The sequence below is a fragment of the Erpetoichthys calabaricus genome, chromosome 4, assembly GCF_900747795.2.
Source record: "Erpetoichthys calabaricus chromosome 4, fErpCal1.3, whole genome shotgun sequence".
Taxonomy (NCBI): Eukaryota; Metazoa; Chordata; class Cladistia; order Polypteriformes; family Polypteridae; genus Erpetoichthys; species Erpetoichthys calabaricus.
Window position 1 is genome coordinate 200,141,030 of NC_041397.2, and position 21,650 is coordinate 200,162,679.

The window sequence follows — 21,650 nt, forward strand, 5'->3', positions numbered from 1 at the left end:
CACAGGGAAGCTCAATCAACTGAGTTGAACACATTGCAGAAATTGACAAAGGCTGCAAAGAAACCAAAGAAGCCAATATTTGTATTTGTGCTCCATGAGAACCCTCTGTGCCAGGATGTGGTTGTGGTAGACTTCTTAGGCATAAAACCAGACTGCTCTGGTCACTGGTAGGAGAGCAAGTGATCACAGATTCTATTGAGGATGAATCTAGCAAGGACCTTACCTGGCCCTTAGAGCAGTTTTATCCCCCTGTAGTGGCCACATTCCAGGTGATCACCCTTTCCTTTCTAGATAGGGAAGACCAGTCCTGTTTTCCAGTCAGTTGGGATAACACCTGTCTCCCAAGCTGGTTCACCACCTGTGAGATTGGGTGGTGGCTAATTAAGCAGGCTCCTATCAATTATGGAGAATTCACTGCATCCACTAAACAGTGTCATCTCCAGACAGAGGAGCAGCTTCAGCGACAGACTGCTGTCACTGTCCTGCTCCACTGACAGACTGAGGAGATCGTTCCTCCCCCAAACTATGCGACTCTTCAATTCCCCCCGGGGGGGGGGGGGGGCTCGGGGGGGGGGTAAACGTTAACATTATTCAAAGTTATTGTCTGTTTTTACCTGTATTTTTATTACTCTTTAATTTAATATTGTTTTTTTGTATCAGTATGCTGCTGCTGGAGTATGTGAATTTTCCCTTGGGATTAATAAAGTATCTATCTATCTATCTATCTATCTATCTATCTATCTATCTATCTATCTATCTATCTATCTATCTATCTATCTATCTATCTATCTATCTATCTATCTATCTATCTATCTATCTATCTATCTATCTATCTATCTAACTGAGGGATCAGTCTCAAGAACCGTGGACACAGAGATGTCCACTGTCCTAGCCAGAGAATAAGCTTTAAACAGCTGTTCAAAGTAGCCAGCACATCAACTCATATTGCAGAGTCATCTGTAAGGACCGTTCCATCACCCGCTTTGACTGCAACGTTCTGAGGAACAGATTCGGATATGCATAATGCTTCGATTCCTCTGTAAACAGGACGTGGGTCACGAGATCATAGATGGTGTGTCACTTGCTCACAGATTCCTCTAAATCCGTCTTATCTGCCCTCAGAGCCGTCGTCAGTTCCCGGTACAGACTGGAGTTGCCATCAAGCCGTGCACTCTGACTCCTCTCGATGATATCCATGCTGCCCTGCGAGATGAAACACCTCCTTCTGGTAACACCAGAACATTAACACAACCCTCAGCAACCTTCCGGGTCTTCTTAAGGAAGTTGTCCGACAACATATTAGGATCAGCAGTCACACCCAAGTCTGCAAGTTCCTCACACAAACTGTGTGCAAACTCATTGGAAACAGCCTGATCTAGGAGTCTGGACAGGTCCAGCCTCATTCTACTAATAGGTGTTAGCCTACTGGACCTAAACTGGAATAGCAACAAAAAGTCTGTGGTCAGAACTCAAAAACTCAAATTCACAAAAATATTTCACAAACAACAAGATCACCATTTAAAAACACAGAAGCCTTTGCTTTCTTTCCTTAACCTATTCTACAAATATGCCTGGGCAACTCCAGGTACTTCAGCTAGTTTTTTACAAAATTTTTTTTTTTTTTTACTTAAACTGTGACTGACAGGGTGGTGGTCAAAGACCAGCTATCTATATTATCGTAAAATTTGTGAGACTTACCAGGAATGTTTATTGGGTTCACCTGCTCTCACCTCTGAAGATTAACACACACAGAAGTGTCCACACACATACACATGGCTATCCTACACAGACAAAGTCTCAAGTGGTGCCAATTGCTAGTTACGTTGCAATATTACACATCACAGCTGAAGCCAGGATAGCAGACATACATAGAGATCCCATCCAGACAAAGCTTTTAGTGGTGCTAATTACCAGTCACTGCAATATTCTGCATAAGATTCTTGATCTATAGATTCACTATCACCAGCTCTAACAAACAGTTGGGTGGCATAACGACACACAGAAAAGCATAACTCTTTTGGTTATATGCTACTTATTAACCAAACTATGTCTTGCTTTTACTGCAGTTATTCTGATTATTGAGGAGCAACTGCAATAGCCTTGATAAACTCTGTGAGTGAGAAATATAGCATCAAATGCACACAAATAAAAGGAAATAAAACAGTAAATAAATTAGGTAGCAAAGTCTGGATATAAACCGTCCTAGAAAAGATTACTGAAAATCAGGAATGTCAAGGAGCGAATGTTTTGGGTGGCTTTTGGTTTAGCGATCAGTCCAAATCAGATGATCTCACGTGTCTTGTTGGATTTTCTTCCTCTTCTTGAGCAAGGCCCTTAACCTGCAATTGCTCCATCCTGGATATGATGTTAATCTGCATCCATCCCTGCATGTAGGCCTGCAGGGAAAAACTTGAGGGTTGGTGGCAGAATTGGCACTCCAGACACCATAAAAAACCTCATACTGTTCCACTCCATCTGAACTAGTGTGGTGCTGAGGTGTCACCCGTTGCATGGCTGCACTCGGGTCCTAATCTGGATACTGAGTTGGTTTGTTGTATGGTGGGTGTGGCAATGCGCTGTATCATTGTGTGCTCCTAACCTCTCTCTCTCTCTCTCGCTTTTCTCCTCCACTTTTCTCCTCTTCGTTGACGAGCCATATTTACATTAAAATGCACATGTGAAGTTTTGGAACATACAGTGCATCCGGAAAGTATTCACAGCGCATCACTTTTTCCACATTTTGTTATGTTACAGCCTTATTCCAAAATGGATTAAATTCATTTTTTCCTCGGAATTCTACACACAACACCCCATAATGACAACGTGAAAAAAGTTTACTTGAGGTTTTTGCAAATTTATTAAAAATAAAAAAACTGAGAAATCACATGTACATAAGTATTAACAGCCTTTGCTCAATACTTTGTCGATGCACCTTTGGCAGCAATTACAGCCTCAAGTCTTTTTGAATATGATGCCACAAGCTTGGCACACCTATCCTTGGCCAGTTTCGCCCATTCCTCTTTGCAGCACCTCTCAAGCTCCATCAGGTTGGGTGGGAAGAGTCGGTGCACAGCCATTTTAAGATCTCTCCAGAGATGTTCAATTGGATTCAAGTCTGGGCTCTGGCTGGATATTCACAGAGTTGTCCTGAAGCCACTCCTTTGATATCTTGGATGTGTGCTTAGGGTCGTTGTCCTGCTGAAAGATGAACCGTCACCCCAGTCTGAGGTCAAGAGCGCTCTGGAGCAGGTTTTCATCCAGGATGTCTCTGTACATTGCTGCAGTCATCTTTCCCTTTATCCTGACTAGTCTCCCAGTCCCTGCCGCTGAAAAACATCCCCACAGCATGATGCTGCCACCACCATGCTTCACTGTAGGGATGGCATTGGCCTGGTGATGAGCAGTGCCTGGTTTCCTCCAAACGCGATGCCTGGCATTCAAACCAAAGAGTTCAATCTTTGTCTCATCAGACCAGAGATATTTTCTTTTTCATGGTCTGAGAGTCCTTCGGGTGCCTTTTGGCAAACTCCAGGCGGGCTGCCATGTGCCTTTTACTAAGGAGTGGCTTCCGTCTGGCCACTCTACCATACAGGCCTGATTGGTGGATTGCTGCAGAGATTGTTGTCCTTCTGGAAGGTTCTCCTCTCTCCACAAAGGACCTCTGGAGCTCTGACAGAGTGACCATCGGGTTCTTGGTCACCTCCCTGACTAAGGCCCTTCTCCCCCGATCGCTCAATTTAGATGGCCGGCCAGCTCTAGGAAGAGTCCTGGGGCCTCATGTATAAACGGTGCGTACGCACAGAAATGTTGCGTACGAACGTTTCCACGCTCAAATTGCGATGTATAAAACCTAAACTTGGCGTAAATCCACGCACATTTCCACGGTACCTCATACCTTGGCGTACGCAATTTCTCCGCTCGGTTTTGCAGACTGGCGGCACCCAGCATCAAAGCAGTGCTACTGTTCCTGTGTGGTCACCCTTTCTTTCTTAGCTCCACATTCCTGACGCGGCTTTATAAATACACTGAAACTAACTGCATATTGTTTATTAGTGTAATGCATCTGAGTGTAATTAACCTGCAGCAATATAATGGTCCAGGGAATAGCCATAGTATTCCAAATACCATAACTGCTTTAGCGTTGTAACTCTCACTGCATCTTCTTCTTCTTTCAGCTGCTCCCGTTAAGGGCTGCCACAGCAGATCATCTTTTTCCATATTACTCTCACTGCACCACTCGGAGTATTTATATCACTGTAACTGAGTGGGGAATCACAGCAGCAGCTGGTCGGAAAGAGAATTATCGGTATACAGCATGAAGCAGATGCTGACTCAGCCACGGAAAACGCTTTAGAGACTTCCCAGTACGGACTTCGCGGTTTAGAAAAAGTTTCATCCCAAGAACTCTAAACGCACTCAATCAGTCCATCAAGTGCTTCTTGTAGAACTGTTTACTTATAAGTACAATTACCTCACTATAAACTTGCACTACAGTTATAATATTGCACAACCTGCGCCACTTTATAAAACACGTATTTACATATGATGACGGTATTCATTTTTAAGATGAAATGCAGCAAAATATGTTGATTATATTATACAGATAAAACTTTAACTTCATTTAAATAATCTGTATTGTTAATAATTAAACATGTGAGGACACGGTGCCGCAGCGCTAGCTAGTTCAGGGATTGTTCCTGCATTGCGTTGTATTCTTGCGCTGACGTGACACTGGAAAGATAGTCAGATAGAATAATTAAACATGTACTACGAAGATATTTCAATGTTCTTTAAAAGTTTTGAAGAATCAGCATTCTAAGCTTACAAATGGCTTCACGTCTATTACATAACTGATTGTGTGGCGATTGGGTATTTGGAGAAAGAAAAGTAAGGACAAGAATTGGAGGTTAGTACGTATGAAAGAGACTACTTCTGTAATAAATTATGTCATGGCGCAGCAAGCCTCTTGCATGAGATTTGAACAAGCACTGCGCCACCGTGTTCCCATGTTTAATAACATGCTTTCATTCCTATCATCATGAAAAAGATATCACGTATACATCTCAGTATTTTAATTATTCAGAGAGCTGTAATATCACGAATGTAATGGATTATGTGTCCTGTCGGAGAAAGAGAAAGCCCGTTTAAGAAGCAGGTAGTGATTCACACACAGAGCACAAAGAAGATCAAATACAGAACAAAGCATTTAACATCCTACTTTAGTTACAATGGGATTTGAGAAACTAGTAAATTAAACGATTTTAAGATGAAGTTTATGATGTTCTACTTTAATGGCAAAATAAACTACGTGATTAAAGTGGAAATTTCGAGATTAAAGTTGACATTTCGTGCTTTTTTCCCACTGTGTGCCTATTTTTTTGTCTGTACCCTAATAAGCTTTCATATGACACTCAGACAGTGGGCTACGAATTGCCTTTTCACGGCGACTTTGATATGTGATTTCTTTTTTATTTCGGGCACTGTGCGACTTTGTGAACTTGAGCTTTCGAGTTCCTCCGACACTCTGTCACTCGATCAACTTCCTTTTCTTGATTATACCACTGTTTAAACAAACAAAATAGTACGTTTTTCCTTTGCCTCCACTTGGTATTCGCTGAAATTCTTATATTTTCCGCCATTCTTTTCCCATTGTCTTTTCTCAGAAGGCTATTTATATCAATTTGCATATTCAAAGAGGAATAATTCTGGGAGGAGTTGGGGCGGGACAGAAGGCGCGTGTACATGCGTTACTTTTCATGCTGATCGGGATTTATGTAGTGGAAGAACGTGAAAGTTTGCGTACGTACAGATTCCTGCATGTGGTTTTTTCTGTGCGTACGCACATTCCCGCTTTTGTGCTTACGCCATGTTATAGTGTGAGTTCTACGCACGGCGTTATACATGAGGCCCCTGGTGATTTCAAACTTTTTCCACTTACGAATGATGGAGGCCACTGTGCTCATTGGGACCTTCAAAGCAGCAAAAATTTTTCTGTAACCTTCCCCAGATTTGTGCCTCGAGACAATCCTGTCTCGGAGGTCTACAGACAATTCCTTTGACTTTATGCTTGGTTTGTGCTCTGACATGAACTGTCAACTTTGGGACCTTCTATAGACAGGTGTGTGCCTTTCCAAATCATGTCCAATCAACTGAATTTACCACAGGTGGACTCCAATTAAGCTGCAGAAACATCTCAAGGATGATCAGGGGAAATAGGATGCACCTGAGCTCAATTTTGAGCTTCATGGCAAAGGCTGTGAATACTTATGTACATGTGCTTTCTCAATTTTTTTATTTTTAATAAATTTGCAAAAATCTCAACTTAACCATTTTTCACGTTGTCATTATGGAGTGTTGTGTGTAGAATTCTGAGGAAAAAAATGAATTTAATCCATTTTGGAATTAGGCTATAACATAACAAAATGTGGAAAAAGTGATGCGCTGTGAATACTTTCCGGATGCACTGTATGACATTGCATATCTTGTCTTGATGAAGAATGACTCTGATCAAATTGTTTTTTAAGTACTTCTACTTCTACTTCTACACTTCTTCCTTTCCTAAGCTGTAAACTATTTGGTAATTCCTAGTCCAACAGCATCCATCTGTTAGCAGGATATAAATTAATGTAAACTGGTTATGTGGTATGTGCTAATGTAATAAAGTACAGTAATCCCTCGCTATATCGCGCTTCGCCTTTCGCGGCTTCACTCTATCGCGGATTTTATATGTAAGCATATTTAAATATATATCGCGGATTTTTTGCTGGTTCGCGGATTTCTGAGGACAATGGGTCTTTTAATTTCTGGTACATGCTTCCTCAGTTGGTTTGCCCAGTTGATTTCATACAAGGGACGCTATTGACAGATGGCTGAGAAGCTACCCAACTTACTTTTCTCTCTGTCTCTCTCTTTCGCTGACTTTCTCTGATCCTGACGTAGGGGGATTGAGCAGGGGGGCTGTTCGCACACCTAAACGATAGGGACGCTCGTCTAAAAATGCTGAAAGATTATCTTCATGTTGCTCCCTTCTGTGCAGCTGCTTCGTGAAGTGACATGCTGCACGGTGCTTCGCATACTTAAAAGCTCGAAGGGCACGTATTGATTTTTGATTGTTTGTTTTTCTCTGTCTCTCTCTCTCTCTCTCTTTCTGTGCTCCTGACGGAGGGGGTGTGAGCTGCCGCCTTCAACAGCTTTGTGCCGCGGTGCTTCGCATACTTAAAAGCCAAACAGCCCTATTGATTTGTTTGCTTTCCTCTCTCTTTCTGACAGTCTCTGCTCCTGATGCGCACTCCTTTGAAGAGGAAGATATGTTTGCATTCTTTTAATTGTGAGACGGAACTGTCATCTCTGTCTTGTCATGGAGCACAGTTTAAACTTTTGAAAAAGAGACAAATGTTTGTTTGCAGTGTTTGAATAACGTTCCTGTCTCTCTACAACTTCCTGTGTTTCTGCGCAAATCTGTGACCCAAGCATGACAATATAAAAATAACCATATAAACATATGGTTTCTACTTCGCGGATTTTCACCTTTCGCGGGGGGGTCTGGAATGCAACCCCCGCGATGGAGGAGGGATTACTGTAACTGAAAAGAAGCTGCCTGGAACAAATGCATACAATACAAAAGGATGCTTTATGTGCTTCTAAGTCCTGTAAATTATGTTCATCTTGGTTGGTTTGAGCAAAATTATTAAAATCTAAAGTAAATAGTTTTCCACACCAGAACACTATCTTTCAGTAACCATGTTGCTATGGTCTTTTGCACTTGCATATTCACTTTATACAATGTCACACATGTGCGCATGGGGAACAGCTGAAGGGCCTAATAACTTGTAGTTCTACGCCAGGCCAGGGGGCGGTGGAGTGTACTGACTATCTCTCTCAGTCCCTTGCAGACCTTTCCCGGGAAATCCCTCTTCTTGCCGGCCCCAAGGATGACGTCACTTCCGACCACGAGGACGCCACTCCCAGTTCCTGCTACGCTGACGTCATTTCCTTTCCAGGCCTTTAAAACTGCCATCTTGCCTCAGTACAGGCAGTTCTGTTTTGGACTCTGAACCATTCATGTCGCGTACCTAAAAAAACAATTTTGCAGCCGAGCATAATATACGGGTGGCTGCCCCAACCCTTTGTGATGTCTCCGACTCATTCTTGTGACAGTGGCGTAGTCGGCAGGATGCAGCTTTCCCAGAAGAAACCGGGAAGGAACCATGTGTTTCCGGGTGGATGGTGTGCTCAGTGGTCCGGAGTGGCACGGTGCAGGCTTTGCTCCACCAAGGGACAACGAGCCCCTAATCCTACACAGGGAGAATGTGGAGGAGACCCACCGACGTGGTCTTGTTCCTGGGGGGAAAACGAAAAGGGATTACTATGTTCTCTCAGAGGAGAGGACTGGACCGCCCGTTGGGACCAAGGTCCTAGAGACATATGGGCTATCCCCAGACCAGCAGGTAAAACCCCTACAAACTAAGGAATATGATCCTGAGAGATCAACTCGGGAGCAAGCTTATGCTCTCTGGGAACTAGTGGCTCAATGGCTGAGACCCTTTGAGCTAAACACCAGACAAATTGTGCAGCAGGTAGCCTGCTTTATTTTGCTTCAAGGTCTTCCCAATAACTTTTCCCAGCCGGTCTGGGGAGACTTCCATTCCATGGACGAGCTAATAGCTCAAATAAGACCTAAGCCAGCCACACAATCTGTGAGAGCAGAACGGTCCTCTAGTGGACTCCGTAGGGATTACGTCCCACTATATAAGTCCCTTCCATATAACCCGAAGCCTGTCCCAATGTCCCCGGGGCGTGGGGTGGGCCGCTCGCGCAGGAGCATGGAGGGATGCGGGTGGAAGGAGGGAGGACGGTTATGTGCACTTACGAACCCCCTGGCTACTGATAATACTGGAGTGGTAATAATCAATGGCCTTAAAGTTACAGCACTTTTGGATACCAGCAGCAACATCTCCATTGTTGATTGCCGTTCTGTATTACCGCGACAGGGAATGAGAAAAAAGACCAGTATCCGGTGTATACATGGCGAAACACGGTCATATAAAACCGCCCTGTGTGTCATCAGCTATGAGGGAGTGGTAAAAAAGTTCTCCGTAGCGGTCCACCCACACCCACCTTTTCCTGTGATCCTAGGGCGAGACTGGTCTGACAGTAAATGCGGTGTACTGATAACCACTCCTCGTATCTCTGTAGGCCTAGTCATAGAAGGAACAAACCCATCTCAGGCTGTTTCCACGCCGTGTAACTGGCCGGAGGAAAGAGATACGGAAGACTCCGAGGAGAACGGGGAGGTTCCTGGGCCGTTGCACATAAACACATCATCAACACAGGCCTCGACGAGCCGGGAGGACTCCCCGCCCCTTGAGGTCAGATCGGACCCTCTCTCCAAATTACAATTTCAATTCAATGAAACACTTTCAGGAGAGAACAATGGAATGATGACTCCCTGAAGTTTGCTAAAAATGCAGTCGTGCTTGTCAATGGCCAATGCACTCATCTGCCCATGCCTCGCGGCCCTCACTTTGTACTTGACAACGATCTGTTATATCGAGTAGCTGATCATGAGGGCGGAGTGCGGAAACTGCTGCTAATCCCATGAACCTACCGGTGGCAGGTTTGTGAGTTGGCACACACCCATCTCCTGGGAGGCCATCTAGGCACCGAAAAGACTTTAGAGCGGATTAAGCTCAGATTTTATTGGCCGGAAATAAATGAGGAGGTTCACCATTTTTGCATTTCTTGTCCAGAATGTCAATTACAGAAAATTCCTAGGAAGGACCGCGCTCCTCTCATTCCCCTTCCCCTGATTGATGTTCCCTTTGAGCGTATTGGGGTCGAAATAGTAGGACCTCTGGAGCCCTCAGCCTGAGTACATAAATATATATTAGTCCTCGTAGATTACGCTACCCGATATCCAGAGGCAGTTCCGCTGCGTCTGCTACTACTAAAGCTATCGCACGGGAACTAGTGGGTGTATTTGCACGCGTCGGGATCCCTAAAGAAATCCTCACGGATCAAGGGACACCCTTTACCTCGGTGATGTTCAAGGAAACGGCCAAGTTACTCAAAATAAAGCACTTAAAGACCACGGTGTATCATCCCCAAACCGATGGTCTTGTCGAGAGGTTCAATCAAACTCTCAAGCAAATGCTGCGCAAGGTGGTCAGCGGGGACGGGAGGAACTGGGATCAGCTCCTCCCCCTCGTACTCTTTGCTTATCAGGAAGTCCCACAAGCCTCTACGGGGTTCTCCCCTTTTGAACTGTTGTATGGACAACAACCTCGAGGATTATTGGAGGTATTAAAAGAAGGAGGGGAAGGAGAGGCTCTTCCCTCTGTCAATATATTAGAGTATATCACACAGTTATGCGATCAATTCGGAAAAATCCGACCTATTTTAAAAAGTCACATGGAAGAGGCGCAAGCAGCACAGGCCCACTATTATGATCGTGGCACGGTTCTCCGGGAGTTCCAACCAGGGGATCGCATCATGGTGTTAGTCCCTACCTCGCATTCGAAGTTGCTTGCCCATTGGCAAGGTCCGTGTGAAGTTAAGGAGAGGAAAGGGCTCGTCGATTATTTGGTGAAACAACCCAATCGTCGGCCGAGCGAGCGGGTGTATCATGTTAATTTGCTGAAGCCGTGGAAGGAGAGGGACCCTGATCCCTCCTCCGCTCAGCCCCGCTCTTTCTTTGCTCAGAGTGACAGCCTTAACTTCGGTACCGACTTGAATGCTAAACAGAGACAGGAACTTGAGACAGCAATCTTGTCCGTTCCGGAGGTAGTAAGTGAGCAGCCTGGAAGGACCTCTCTAATTGCGCAAGACATCATGACAAAACCCGGAGTTGTCGTACGAGAATGCCCATATCGTCTTCCCGAAGCAAAGAAGGCAGAAGTGGAGCTTGAGATCAAGCGCATACTGGAGCTAGGTGTGATTGAGGAAAGTTATAGTCCCTGGTCCAGCCCGATTGTCTTGGTCAGTAAGTCCGACGGGAGTTGGAGGTTTTGCAACGACTTCCGTCAACTGAATCAAGTCTCCCAATTTGACACCTACCCAATGCCTCGCTTGGACGACCTCCTCGAGAGACTTGGGCAAATGAAGTTTTTGACCACACTTGACATGACAAAGGGGTACTGGCAGGTTCCTTTAACAGACTCCGCGAAGGCTAAGACCGCATTTAGCACCCCTAGTGGGCACTGGCAGTACACGGTCCTCCCATTTGGGTTACATGGGGCACCAGCCACTTTTCAGCGTCTGGTGCTCCGGCCCCATAACGCGTTTAGTGCTGCCTATTTGGATGACGTTGTCATCTATTCCAGCACATGGAGGCATCATGTGCGGCAGGTGGAAACGGTATTGCGGACACTGGCTGAAGCCGGGCTTCGAATTAACCCAAGGAAGTGTTTCTTTGGATTAAAAGAAGCTAAATATTTGGGCTACCTGGTGGGTCGTGGTGCCGTCAAACCACAGTGTTCCAAAGTTAATGCCATATTAAACTGGCCCCCTCCGAATACCAAGCGACAAGTGCAGGCTTTTCTCAGGTTAGCGGGGTACTACCGCCGGTTTGTACTCCGGTTCTCCGAGAGAGCAGCACCCTTGACAGACCTTACAAAGAAGAGGGCCCCAAACCACGTGGTATGGACTGACAAGACAGCCGCTGCATTTTATGACCTAAAACAGGCCCTTACATCAGCACCCATATTGAAAGCACCCAACTTTATGCTTCCTTTTATACTCCAGACGGATGCTTCGGACACAGGCCTGGGGGCCGTGCTGAGCCAAAGTGTCAATGGTATTGAACACCCCATCATGTACCTGAGCCGGAAACTGCTGGATCGGGAGACCAGGTATGCGGCAGTGGAACAGGAGGCTCTTGCGATAAAATGGGCGATTACGCAGTTGAGGTACTACCTCTTGGGCCGTGAATTTACTCTGGTGACGGACCATGCACCCCTCCAGTGGATGGCCCTTCATAAGGAGTCAAATCCGCAGGTCACTAGGTGGTTTCTTGACCTCCAACCCTATAAGTTCTCGCTTGTTCACCGGAAGGGTTCTCTCCATGCCAATGCGGATGCTCTCTCTCGAGTCCACGACCTCTCGGACAGGTCCGCCCGACCCAGTGGGTCTGGGCTAAGGGGGGGGGGGGCCTTGTCACACACGTGTGCATGGGGAACAGTTGAAGGGCCTAATCACTTGGGCGGTGGAGTGTACTGACTATCTCTCTCAGTCCCTTGCAGACCTTTCCCGGGAAATCCCGCCCCCAAGGATGACGTCACTTCCGACCACGAGGACGCCACTCCCAGTTCCTGCTACGCTGGCGTCATTTCCTTTCCAGGCCTTTAAAACTGTCATCTTTCCTCAGTACAGGCAGTTCTGTTTTGGACTCTGAACCATTCACATCGTGTATCTAAAAAAGCAATTTTGCAGCCGAGCATAATATACGGGTGGCTGCCCCAACCCTTTGTGATGTCTCCGACTCATTCTTGTGACAACAACATCTGCAAGATCAAACCATATTTTACATGTACATGCAGAAAAACTTCTGGTCACTTCTGGATTACTGCAACATTCCGCTAGCAGTTGTACAATCATTTGTGTCACCAAGTCACTGCAGATGATTTAAATTGCAATGGCACATCTGGTGTTCATCCAGCCAAGGCGTACACATGTCACTTCACTTTTTAGTTCACTACATTGGCTTCCTGTAGCAACACGTATTAAGTACAAATCCCTGGTGCCTGCCTACAGAGTATTCAATGGGTCAGCACCTACATATATGAAGATACTTGTGAGATCGTATGCTCCTTCTCGTCCACTCAGGTCTGCTAATGAATGACAACTGGTTATATAGTTTCTGCGTGGTGTCAAATATCATTCCAGACACTTTTCATGTATAGTTCCTGGCTGATGAAACACACTGCCCTCCTCCAATGTGAAATGGATTTGAAGACACTTTTTTGGTGTTTTGGAGGCTACTTGATTTTTGTTGTGTCTTTGATTTGTATTTTGCATTAATTACTCCCTTCTTCTTTACACTGGACACAATTTTTAAATATTTTTTGGCTTCTCTGCTGTTAATCTAAGTGTGGTGAGTTGCTATGAGAGCTTCATTCTGTCACACTATATTCTGCATGATTGAATGCTAAATAAAATGAAAAATAAAGCATTTTGAAGGAAAAAAAACTGAAAAATATCTGCTGAAATGATACATTTTAGGTTTCCAGAGTAGAATGTAATAAGAACCTTCGACAAAATAATAATTCCCATACTGTATATAATGCTTTATGATTTATGTTGCTTTGCAAAAATAAAATTTGGTTTTATTGTGACACTGTATTACACTGGGTGTAACCCATGAAAACATAATTGTTATCATGAAAAGAAAGTTAATATTACTTTGGATTATAGAGTTCAGCTAATAATAAACCTCTGTTATCCATGTAGAGAAGTTTTGATTATATGTTCCAATGTTTGAAGAACCTAGTAAAGCAACCATCCAGCTTCAAAAGGACAAGTGCTGTTGTCTGCATAACCTATGAATTAACATGAAAAGAAGGACCTGCACACTCTTATTAAGCACCTCACCGAACCAGTCACTAGCTCTTATTGTGTACTCAGCAACAGGTAAAGCATGAATTACAGTGATTGTTGTTAATGTCAATGAATTGTGTTAAATAGGTAAGAAAAAAGAGTAAAACATAGCCAGTATTTTTGTGATGAATAAATAGTATTGTAAGCTAATAAAATGTGCACAGTAGAATTCTATAATTAATAAGGCTTTTGGGAACAACTGTCTAGCTCCATTTCATTAATCTTGCCTTAGTTTATGTCTTAAAGATGAAAAAAAGTTGTTAGTAAGTTGTAAGTAAATTTCACAGGGGCAATGAGGAGCAAGAAAGTTTAATCCATGTTGGGCCCATCTTCAGGCTTTCATTTCTTGCGAAAATTTTAAAGAAAGTTGTCGCATCTCCCCTGAGACAGCTTTCCAATGATCTGGTTATGGGTGCTGATACTGGAGAGTGTTCAGTATGAATTTGGTTTGATCTCAGTGCAGCCTTTGTCACTGTTCGGGGTTCTCAAATTGCATAATCTTATGAGCATTTTGGGTTCAACCTGGGCCTTGTTCTCACCATACCTAGCTGATTGAAGTTTTTCATTTAGTGTGGGTGAGTACATTTCTTCCAGTGCATCACAGTCATATGGTGTGTCTCAGGGATCTGTCCTTGGACTATTTTTACTTTTTGTTCTTCATTTTACCTTTAGGTCAAACTATTAGTTCCCTTAATGCGGTCTATCACTTTTTATGCTGATGACATTCCTCTTTGCTGCTGTTTCAAGCCTCACAAATTACTCAAGCTGGCAACCCTGGTTGACTATCTGCTGGAAGTTAATAATAGGTTATCTGACAATTATTTGGAGTTAAATCCACAGAAAATTCAAGGTCTTGATTTTTGCCCGATCCCGTTTTGTGTCCTGTCATTCATCAAATGGTTGTGAAGATACCTACTTCTACTCAAACATGTCTTCTTAACCTTCTTAACACATTTTTGATCAGTCTCTCATCTTTGATTCTCCTGTCAGGACTGTCAGTCATTGTTGTTTCTTCCATCTGAGAAGCCTTTCTAGACTTATAAATATGTTCAAAAAAGATGGAATTGCTTATCCATGATTTTATCTCATCTAACCTAGACTATCGTGATTAATTGTTTACATATTTTAGTAAATCTGCCTTGAACCATCTGCAAACTGTACAAAATGCAGCTTCCGGGCTTTTAACTAGATCCAACCAGAGGTGACATATTACACCGATTTTATCATCTCTCCTCTGGCTGTCAGTAGAATTTAGAAATCAATTTAAAATCCTGGTTCTTACTTATAGAGCCCTCCATGGCCAGGCCACCCAGTACATTAGTGACCTTGTGTCACTATGTTACTGGTCGAGCTCTTAAATCCAGGAAACAGGGTTTTTGCTCCATACCGCACACCAGACTGAAGCTGTGGGGTGATTGTGCTTTTCAGTCTGTTGAGTCAAGGTTATGGGGTATATCCCCCAGGTCCTGCATAAAGCTCATTCCATTGAGATGTTCAAAGGTCAGCTTCAGTTGTTCTTGTTTAGACAAGCATTTGGGTAGCATTTCTGTGAATCCTGTTATTCTATTGTTTGTTTATTCTGTGTATTTTTACTGTACATTTTTTGATTGTTTTTCTATGGATTAATTTTAGTGATTACATAAGTAATGTGGCAGTGCTTTGTGGCCATTGACTATGTTCTCTTGTTCTATTAATTTCTTTCTAAATGGTATTGACTTTGAGAGGTTCTTGCAACTAAGAAAGTGTTACTAGCATGCATTTTGTTCTGAGCTCCTTACTTGTGATGATCAATTTTGTAACCTTGTCCTGTAATATTTGTTTCAAGACAGTCCTCTTAGACTGATGTTTACTTGATTATATTGACATCTTTTATAAGTCACTTTGGATAAAAGCATCTGATAAGCAACAAAATATAATTTCATGGTACCATAACAACCATGAATAAGGTCAAAAAGACAATAATACAGCATGAACAGCCACATCAGCAACTCTAATAAGAGTACACTATGTTAATATAAAGGGTCTTTAATGTAATATTTATGCCAAGAAAGATGGAAATTCATATTCCTCATTTTCTTTTTTTATCATAATTTTTTTAAAGAGAACTCTAAATTGCATCCTAACAATGGCAACTGAAAAAGAGAGAACATGTGCACTAAATGCTAAAGAAATAACTGCTATTTCAATAACAACTCCACTTGTGAAACTATTACTAAAATAATGACAGCATTTCAAAGAAATAACACAACAAAATCTAAGAATCTGAAAAATGTAACCATATCCTACAAAAGGTATATTGTATATCATTATTCTTTAATGACAAAATAAGGGCCCAATGTAGTAAATAACAGCATACTTAATTCAGATAGAAATTTGAATTAACAGGAGGTCTTTGATGGAATATGTACCTGCTCTCACTGCAGCCCTCCATGAACTGAGCTGAGTAGCTAAGCTTCATGGTTTTGAGATCTCTAGATTGCACGACATGTTATTACCAGAGGCCAAGCAACAGCCACAGTCCCCAATTATCTTACAACTCACCAGCTTTAACCATTAATTGCTACAAAGTCTGAGTGAGGTTAAGAAGTACTTTTATAAATTATTTAATTAATGGTTAATGTACCCACCTGTCAGCATAATGTTTAAATAACTCATTATGTGTGAACTTCCGTCCTAACCTAACCAAATGATGTATATTTAGAAAGTTAAATCAATATTTAATCAGCTGATACAGATAATTTAATATGCTAAACCAAAATGTTGTTATCTCATGAAAGGTAATTGTTTCAGGCTGGGGATATTACTGCAAAAAGCCAAAAAGCAAATTAGTTTCACCAAGCAACAGTGACCATTACTTCAAAGATTTTGATTTTTTTTTCCTTATGTAAATCTAAAATGATTAGGGAAGACTTTTGCTTTTAGTTAGATAAAACAAAGTTCAGCAAAGAATTTATTACAACCTACACCTTCAAATACAACATCAGTCATTAAGTGATCAGTGGAAATAGCTCACTACAGTGATTAAACACTGTCAGATACTGACAGAATGTGAGGAGCCTGAAAACTGTCAGTCTGCAAGTTCCCATGGGCTGATAGGAAAAAATGAATGGTCATAGGCAGCTATTTCTTTTTGGTATGAATGTTTAAATTTAACGAGCAAATGTATATACTTAATTCAATTAGCTTTTAGTGGGAATTTAGTGTATAGGTCCAGAATAAATAAGCATTTGGTTGTGGGTGGCACAAAGCTCACCAAATGATTGACCACATACAAAATCTATGAAAAAAACTTTTAAAGCTGTGATATTCACATTGACATACAAATACTATGCAACACAGACATTTATATACTTCTGACATTACCAAGCAAACTGTTGCCTACAAACATGAACAATGGACTTGGACAGAGTAGTTAAACCAACTAACATTATGTTAATTACAATATAGATTCTAAGCCTAAAAATGTAATATAATACCTGAAAAAGATGTCAGTCCAAACTTTTTTAAATGTATTTTTCATGAAAGAATATTACAGAACAGTAAAATAATCTCCCAGGAACTGATCTCTGTTTTATGCACAGAACATTAACGGAATACACCCAAAAATTATTTTTTTAATTTTATTTACCCCATGTGGTTTGTAACTATGGCCAAGAAAAATTCTTAATCTCATGTTTTCTAACGGAATGGGCGTCTATAGAGACCAACACTAGACCATAGTAAGCAATTTACAGTAAAAACATTTAAAAAATCTAATGTCTTAGGTTCAAACAGCCAAAACATATTTTTTGTTAAAATATTAATAAAAATTAGAGCTGTGCACAAAGAGGTAACATATTCTTCTAAGTCTGAATATGACTGGAAACATCATCTAAATGTGAAAGCAAATATCCAAGTACTTTAAATAATCAACAGTGACAGTGGATGAACCATTCACAAAGTAATTTATTACTATTATTGTTTTTTTTACTACTATTGTTATTATCTAATTTAATATTTTAATATCTGCAGCTGCATCATGCACATTTGAAAGAAAGTGAAATCGTCTGTTTTCTTTTTCATTTCACTGACCAACTCCTCTGCTATTATTACTTCCATTCAATTACTAATTTATTAGCATGCTAAACTAATGCTCTTGCATTGGCTTTTATTAGATGGGCACACTATCCTAGGAGTCACTACAATTCCATCATTTAAATCTCTCTATTATAATAAAAAACTCCTGGGACGAGACAAGACGTTTTAGCCTGGGACGAGATGTGACTTTTTCAGAGAGATACTTTCACATCCCGCGAGACGAGACTTTGTGCCAAGAGATTTAACTACAACCGAGGCCGAAAATAAAACACAAAGAGTAGATGACAAAGTAGAACTTCGTAAACAATTCAAAAACGTCGGCACGATACGCATGAAGAGCAGGTTACAGATAATGAAAGCACTAAAATTTGAAAGTCTCCAAAAAATGATAGTAAAGATCGCATTAGCGCAAACAAATGGAAATTGTTACTTGGTGCAATAACAGAACAGTGAAAAGAGATCGAATATATTGTTCGAATTTAAACTTTAAGTCAGAGACTTGTAGATCGTTTAATTCATGTTGCCATCAGGGAAAAGTAGTGTTTCTTTCCAATGAAGAGGCCTATCTGCGAGAATTAAAAGATTTGTTGTGTGGTGAACGTGAAATCCACATACGCGAACGGCAGAGACCTGAAGTGGCTGGCGCATAGCACAGGCTTGGGGGGGGGGGGGGTGGCGAGCAAAGCGAGCCGGGGGCAAAGCCCCCTAGCATCATAAAATCGTAAAGGCCTGGGGTACAAGATGGATGCTCTATTTCATTTTGCTGAAATAACACAGAAACTGTATAATCAGAAGCGTCTTCCTATCTAGTCAGTATAAGGGCTTTTCTGGCCTTGGTAAAAGGTTTCAGGAAGGAAGATGCATTCTCTTCAGTAGCTGATTCTTGAAAGAATGCCGACCTCTGGATCCAGCTTCACTTAGTTAGTTGACTGGAAGAGGCAGAATTCCAGAAGCCACGGTGGAAGTGACATCAGAGCTCCTTTGGTGTGTCCTACTCAACTCTACGGTTAATTAGAGAAAGGAATTTAATGTCTGTGTCATCCCCTATTTCTTGGAAAACACTCCCTAGGCTTGGATGTCTGACAATTTTCCTTCATGCCACTTCAATGTTCATACACTGTTTGATTAAAATATTTTGTCCAACTTTAAAGTTTGCTGCAAGTGTAACCACCTTGCCTCCTTTTTACTAAGCAGACAGCAAAATCTGAATACCTGATCGACATATGACAGTAAATTCTGCATTCCTAAAACAGTGTTATGCTGTTCTGACATATTACTGTAGATGAACTGCTTTTCATCCCACGTCAGTAAAGAAGTGCTTTTGTGTCCATTGTTGATGAAAAGAAAAATGTAGCTAACAGCTTTCTCCATTTTGCTGGATTCATTTTTGTAACACAATAAGATGTAGACACACATGGAGTCAATCCAAGCTACTAAGAGTTCAGTTACAGTACCACCTAGTACAGTTTGTTTTTTGTTTTTTTTATATTATTATGAGTGTCACTTGAACAAACAGAACCAAACAATTCCACACAATTAGTGCCTAGGCCCGGTTCAGGTTTACAGGAGACAATGCCTAACACAGCAACAAAGAGTAAAAAGCATGACACAACAGGGTGCCAGCCATACTGTAAATGATTGATAGATTAAAAGAACATATAAGGAATAGTTTAAAAATAATTAGCAATATATAAGCAAATAGAAATGTGTGGGTGTGAAAAATGCGCATGTCTATTCCACTCAGGGTTCTCAGCTTCTTTTATTAACATTATTAACATTTACATAGGCAACTCACAACATTTATGAAATAAATGGTGACATTTCCTTTGGTTTTCCAATTAGAGCACAGGCAGATCAAATGACTTGCTCAGGTTCACACACAATGTCAGTAGCGGGATTTGTGCCACCTTGTTTCCAGAAACAGTTTCTTATAATAATCCTACCTGTTCCAGACCAAACAACATTTTTCTTTAAGTTTTTTGTCTGCTTCATTGAATTTATTGTATTTATTCTACAGTCCGCTTTCTTTTTCACTTTGACCAGTGAAGTCCTGATGAACACTGAGTGCCTAAGTTTCAATTAAAAATGTCTAATGTTTGCATTGGGCAGAAAGCCGCTCATCTTCCGGTGAGCTGCAGTTTTCCTGATCAGAGAAATGTTCATTATTAAATCTCTTAACATTTGTATGCAAATGTAGTGCACTAATTTCAGCCTAAATATTAAATCATCATAAGAGCAATGTAGTCTGGAATCCTATAGAATATTAGAAGTATGACACAGTGAAAATCAGCCAGATGTCCTCCAAATAATTTAGCTTCACAAATTAAACAAACATTAATTTCCAAAATCTAGACCGCAGTCTTTTTAATTTAGTGGGTACAGCACAGGTTGTTTTCTTAGCTCTTTTTTAACCACTAGTGTAAAATAGTCACTAGGTGTACTGACTTGTTGTTCTGAGGGTTTATGTCAGCTTGATGCATACATGATTCATCCACTAAGAATCCTGCAAACATGCTCAGCCCTATAAAACCAAAGGTAGATTCAAATAGCTGAACTTAGATGTGTTCAAAAATGCCTCACTGGATGTTACAGCTTTGCCTTTTGCAGAATGTGTTCCTCATATGGAGTAAGCCAGTCCTAAAGGAAAATTCACTCCAACCAGATGATGTAGACTATGCTCGGGTATGTAGATTTTGATAAATCTGCTCTACGCCAATTACACTAAAATAAAAAGGGCACATATGATAAACACCTTCATAAATCATTAAGCAAAACTAAGCAAAGCATCAACCTTCTATGGAAAGTTAAAGAGATAATTATTTTCCAGTCTTAAATCATTTCAAAGGCTATTTATTGCTTGGTATATTGCACATCATTGAGAAATAATTTGACATTTTTCTTATGACTATGCACTTAGTCTGTGTATTTCACCTGAAGAAAGTATATTTATGGAGAATGATAAAAATACAATACAGTACTTGATAGGAAAAAGCAGCAGGCAGAATTAACAGTGAGGCATTTACGCAGCTGTCTTCAAATATACGCAGACTGGACTCAAAATTAATAAAAGAAGATTTTAATAACATTCATATTTGCATTCAGTTTAATATATACTCAGCCACTTTGCTTGCAAAGGAAAAAGTCATGGTATAACTAAAAACAAAAGGTGCAACTTTAAAGATTTTAGGGAAGAACAGAGTTCATTAAAATATATAAATTACTGTTTAGTGACAACATAAGCAAAAAATAGCAGATTTCTGCAATTGTAATGTGTTAATTATGTTCATCATACTGCTTTGCTTTATTTAAAAGAGAACTACTGGTAACTAAAAATGTGGAATTTATTTTATTAGGCCACTTTCTAAACTCTTGCAAGACAGATAAAAGCTAAAGATTAACACTAAAAAGAGGTACAATACAACAGATTACTAGAACATAATAAATTCAAAAGTGATTTTGAATTCTTGTACAAGAAATAAAAACCACATTCGGATTTATTTTCTTTTACTTTTGCACTAAGAATCATCTTTGATTTTTTTTTAAAAGTATTGTATGTTTCCATAAAAACAGCACTTAACATTAAGAAAGATTTTGAAGTATAAAATGCAAACAGCCTCAACAAAGCTTCAGACAGAAGCGTTACAAAAAAAACCTTCTAATGTTTGGCTTTGTGCTGTTTTTGAACATGTAAAATTCTAGGCATACCTGAAGATGTTTTACAACTTAACTGAAGCCCGTCCAGGTCGTGCCAAAAGACATACTCCAGAACTGGAAAGAAAGACTAAAGAAATGCAGTCCTTCTTTGGGCTGGAGGTGACTGGGCAGTTGAATCCTCAGACCATTAAAGTGATGAAGATACCACGCTGTGGAGTTCCTGACGTGGAAAATTACCACTTCTATCCAGGCAAACCAAAATGGAGAAACCGCACAATCACATACAGGTACTAATTTGACTTTAATATAGCCTGAGACAAAGCTTG

At 41.1% G+C, this 21,650-nt stretch overlaps 1 protein-coding gene across 1 annotated transcript in view; it reads left to right on the top strand.

Moving 5' to 3' along the window:
* The first annotated feature begins 20,242 nt into the window (after window positions 1–20,242).
* LOC114650505 (matrix metalloproteinase-20-like) overlaps window positions 20,243–21,650 on the top strand; it is a 51,565-nt gene continuing 50,157 nt past the window's right edge. Inside the window, exons 1-2 of the mRNA XM_028800169.2 lie at window positions 20,243–20,352; window positions 21,370–21,611. Coding sequence (XP_028656002.1) covers window positions 20,254–20,352; window positions 21,370–21,611 — 341 coding nt within the window. The 5' untranslated portion in view covers window positions 20,243–20,253. The remainder of the gene's footprint in view (window positions 20,353–21,369; window positions 21,612–21,650) is intronic.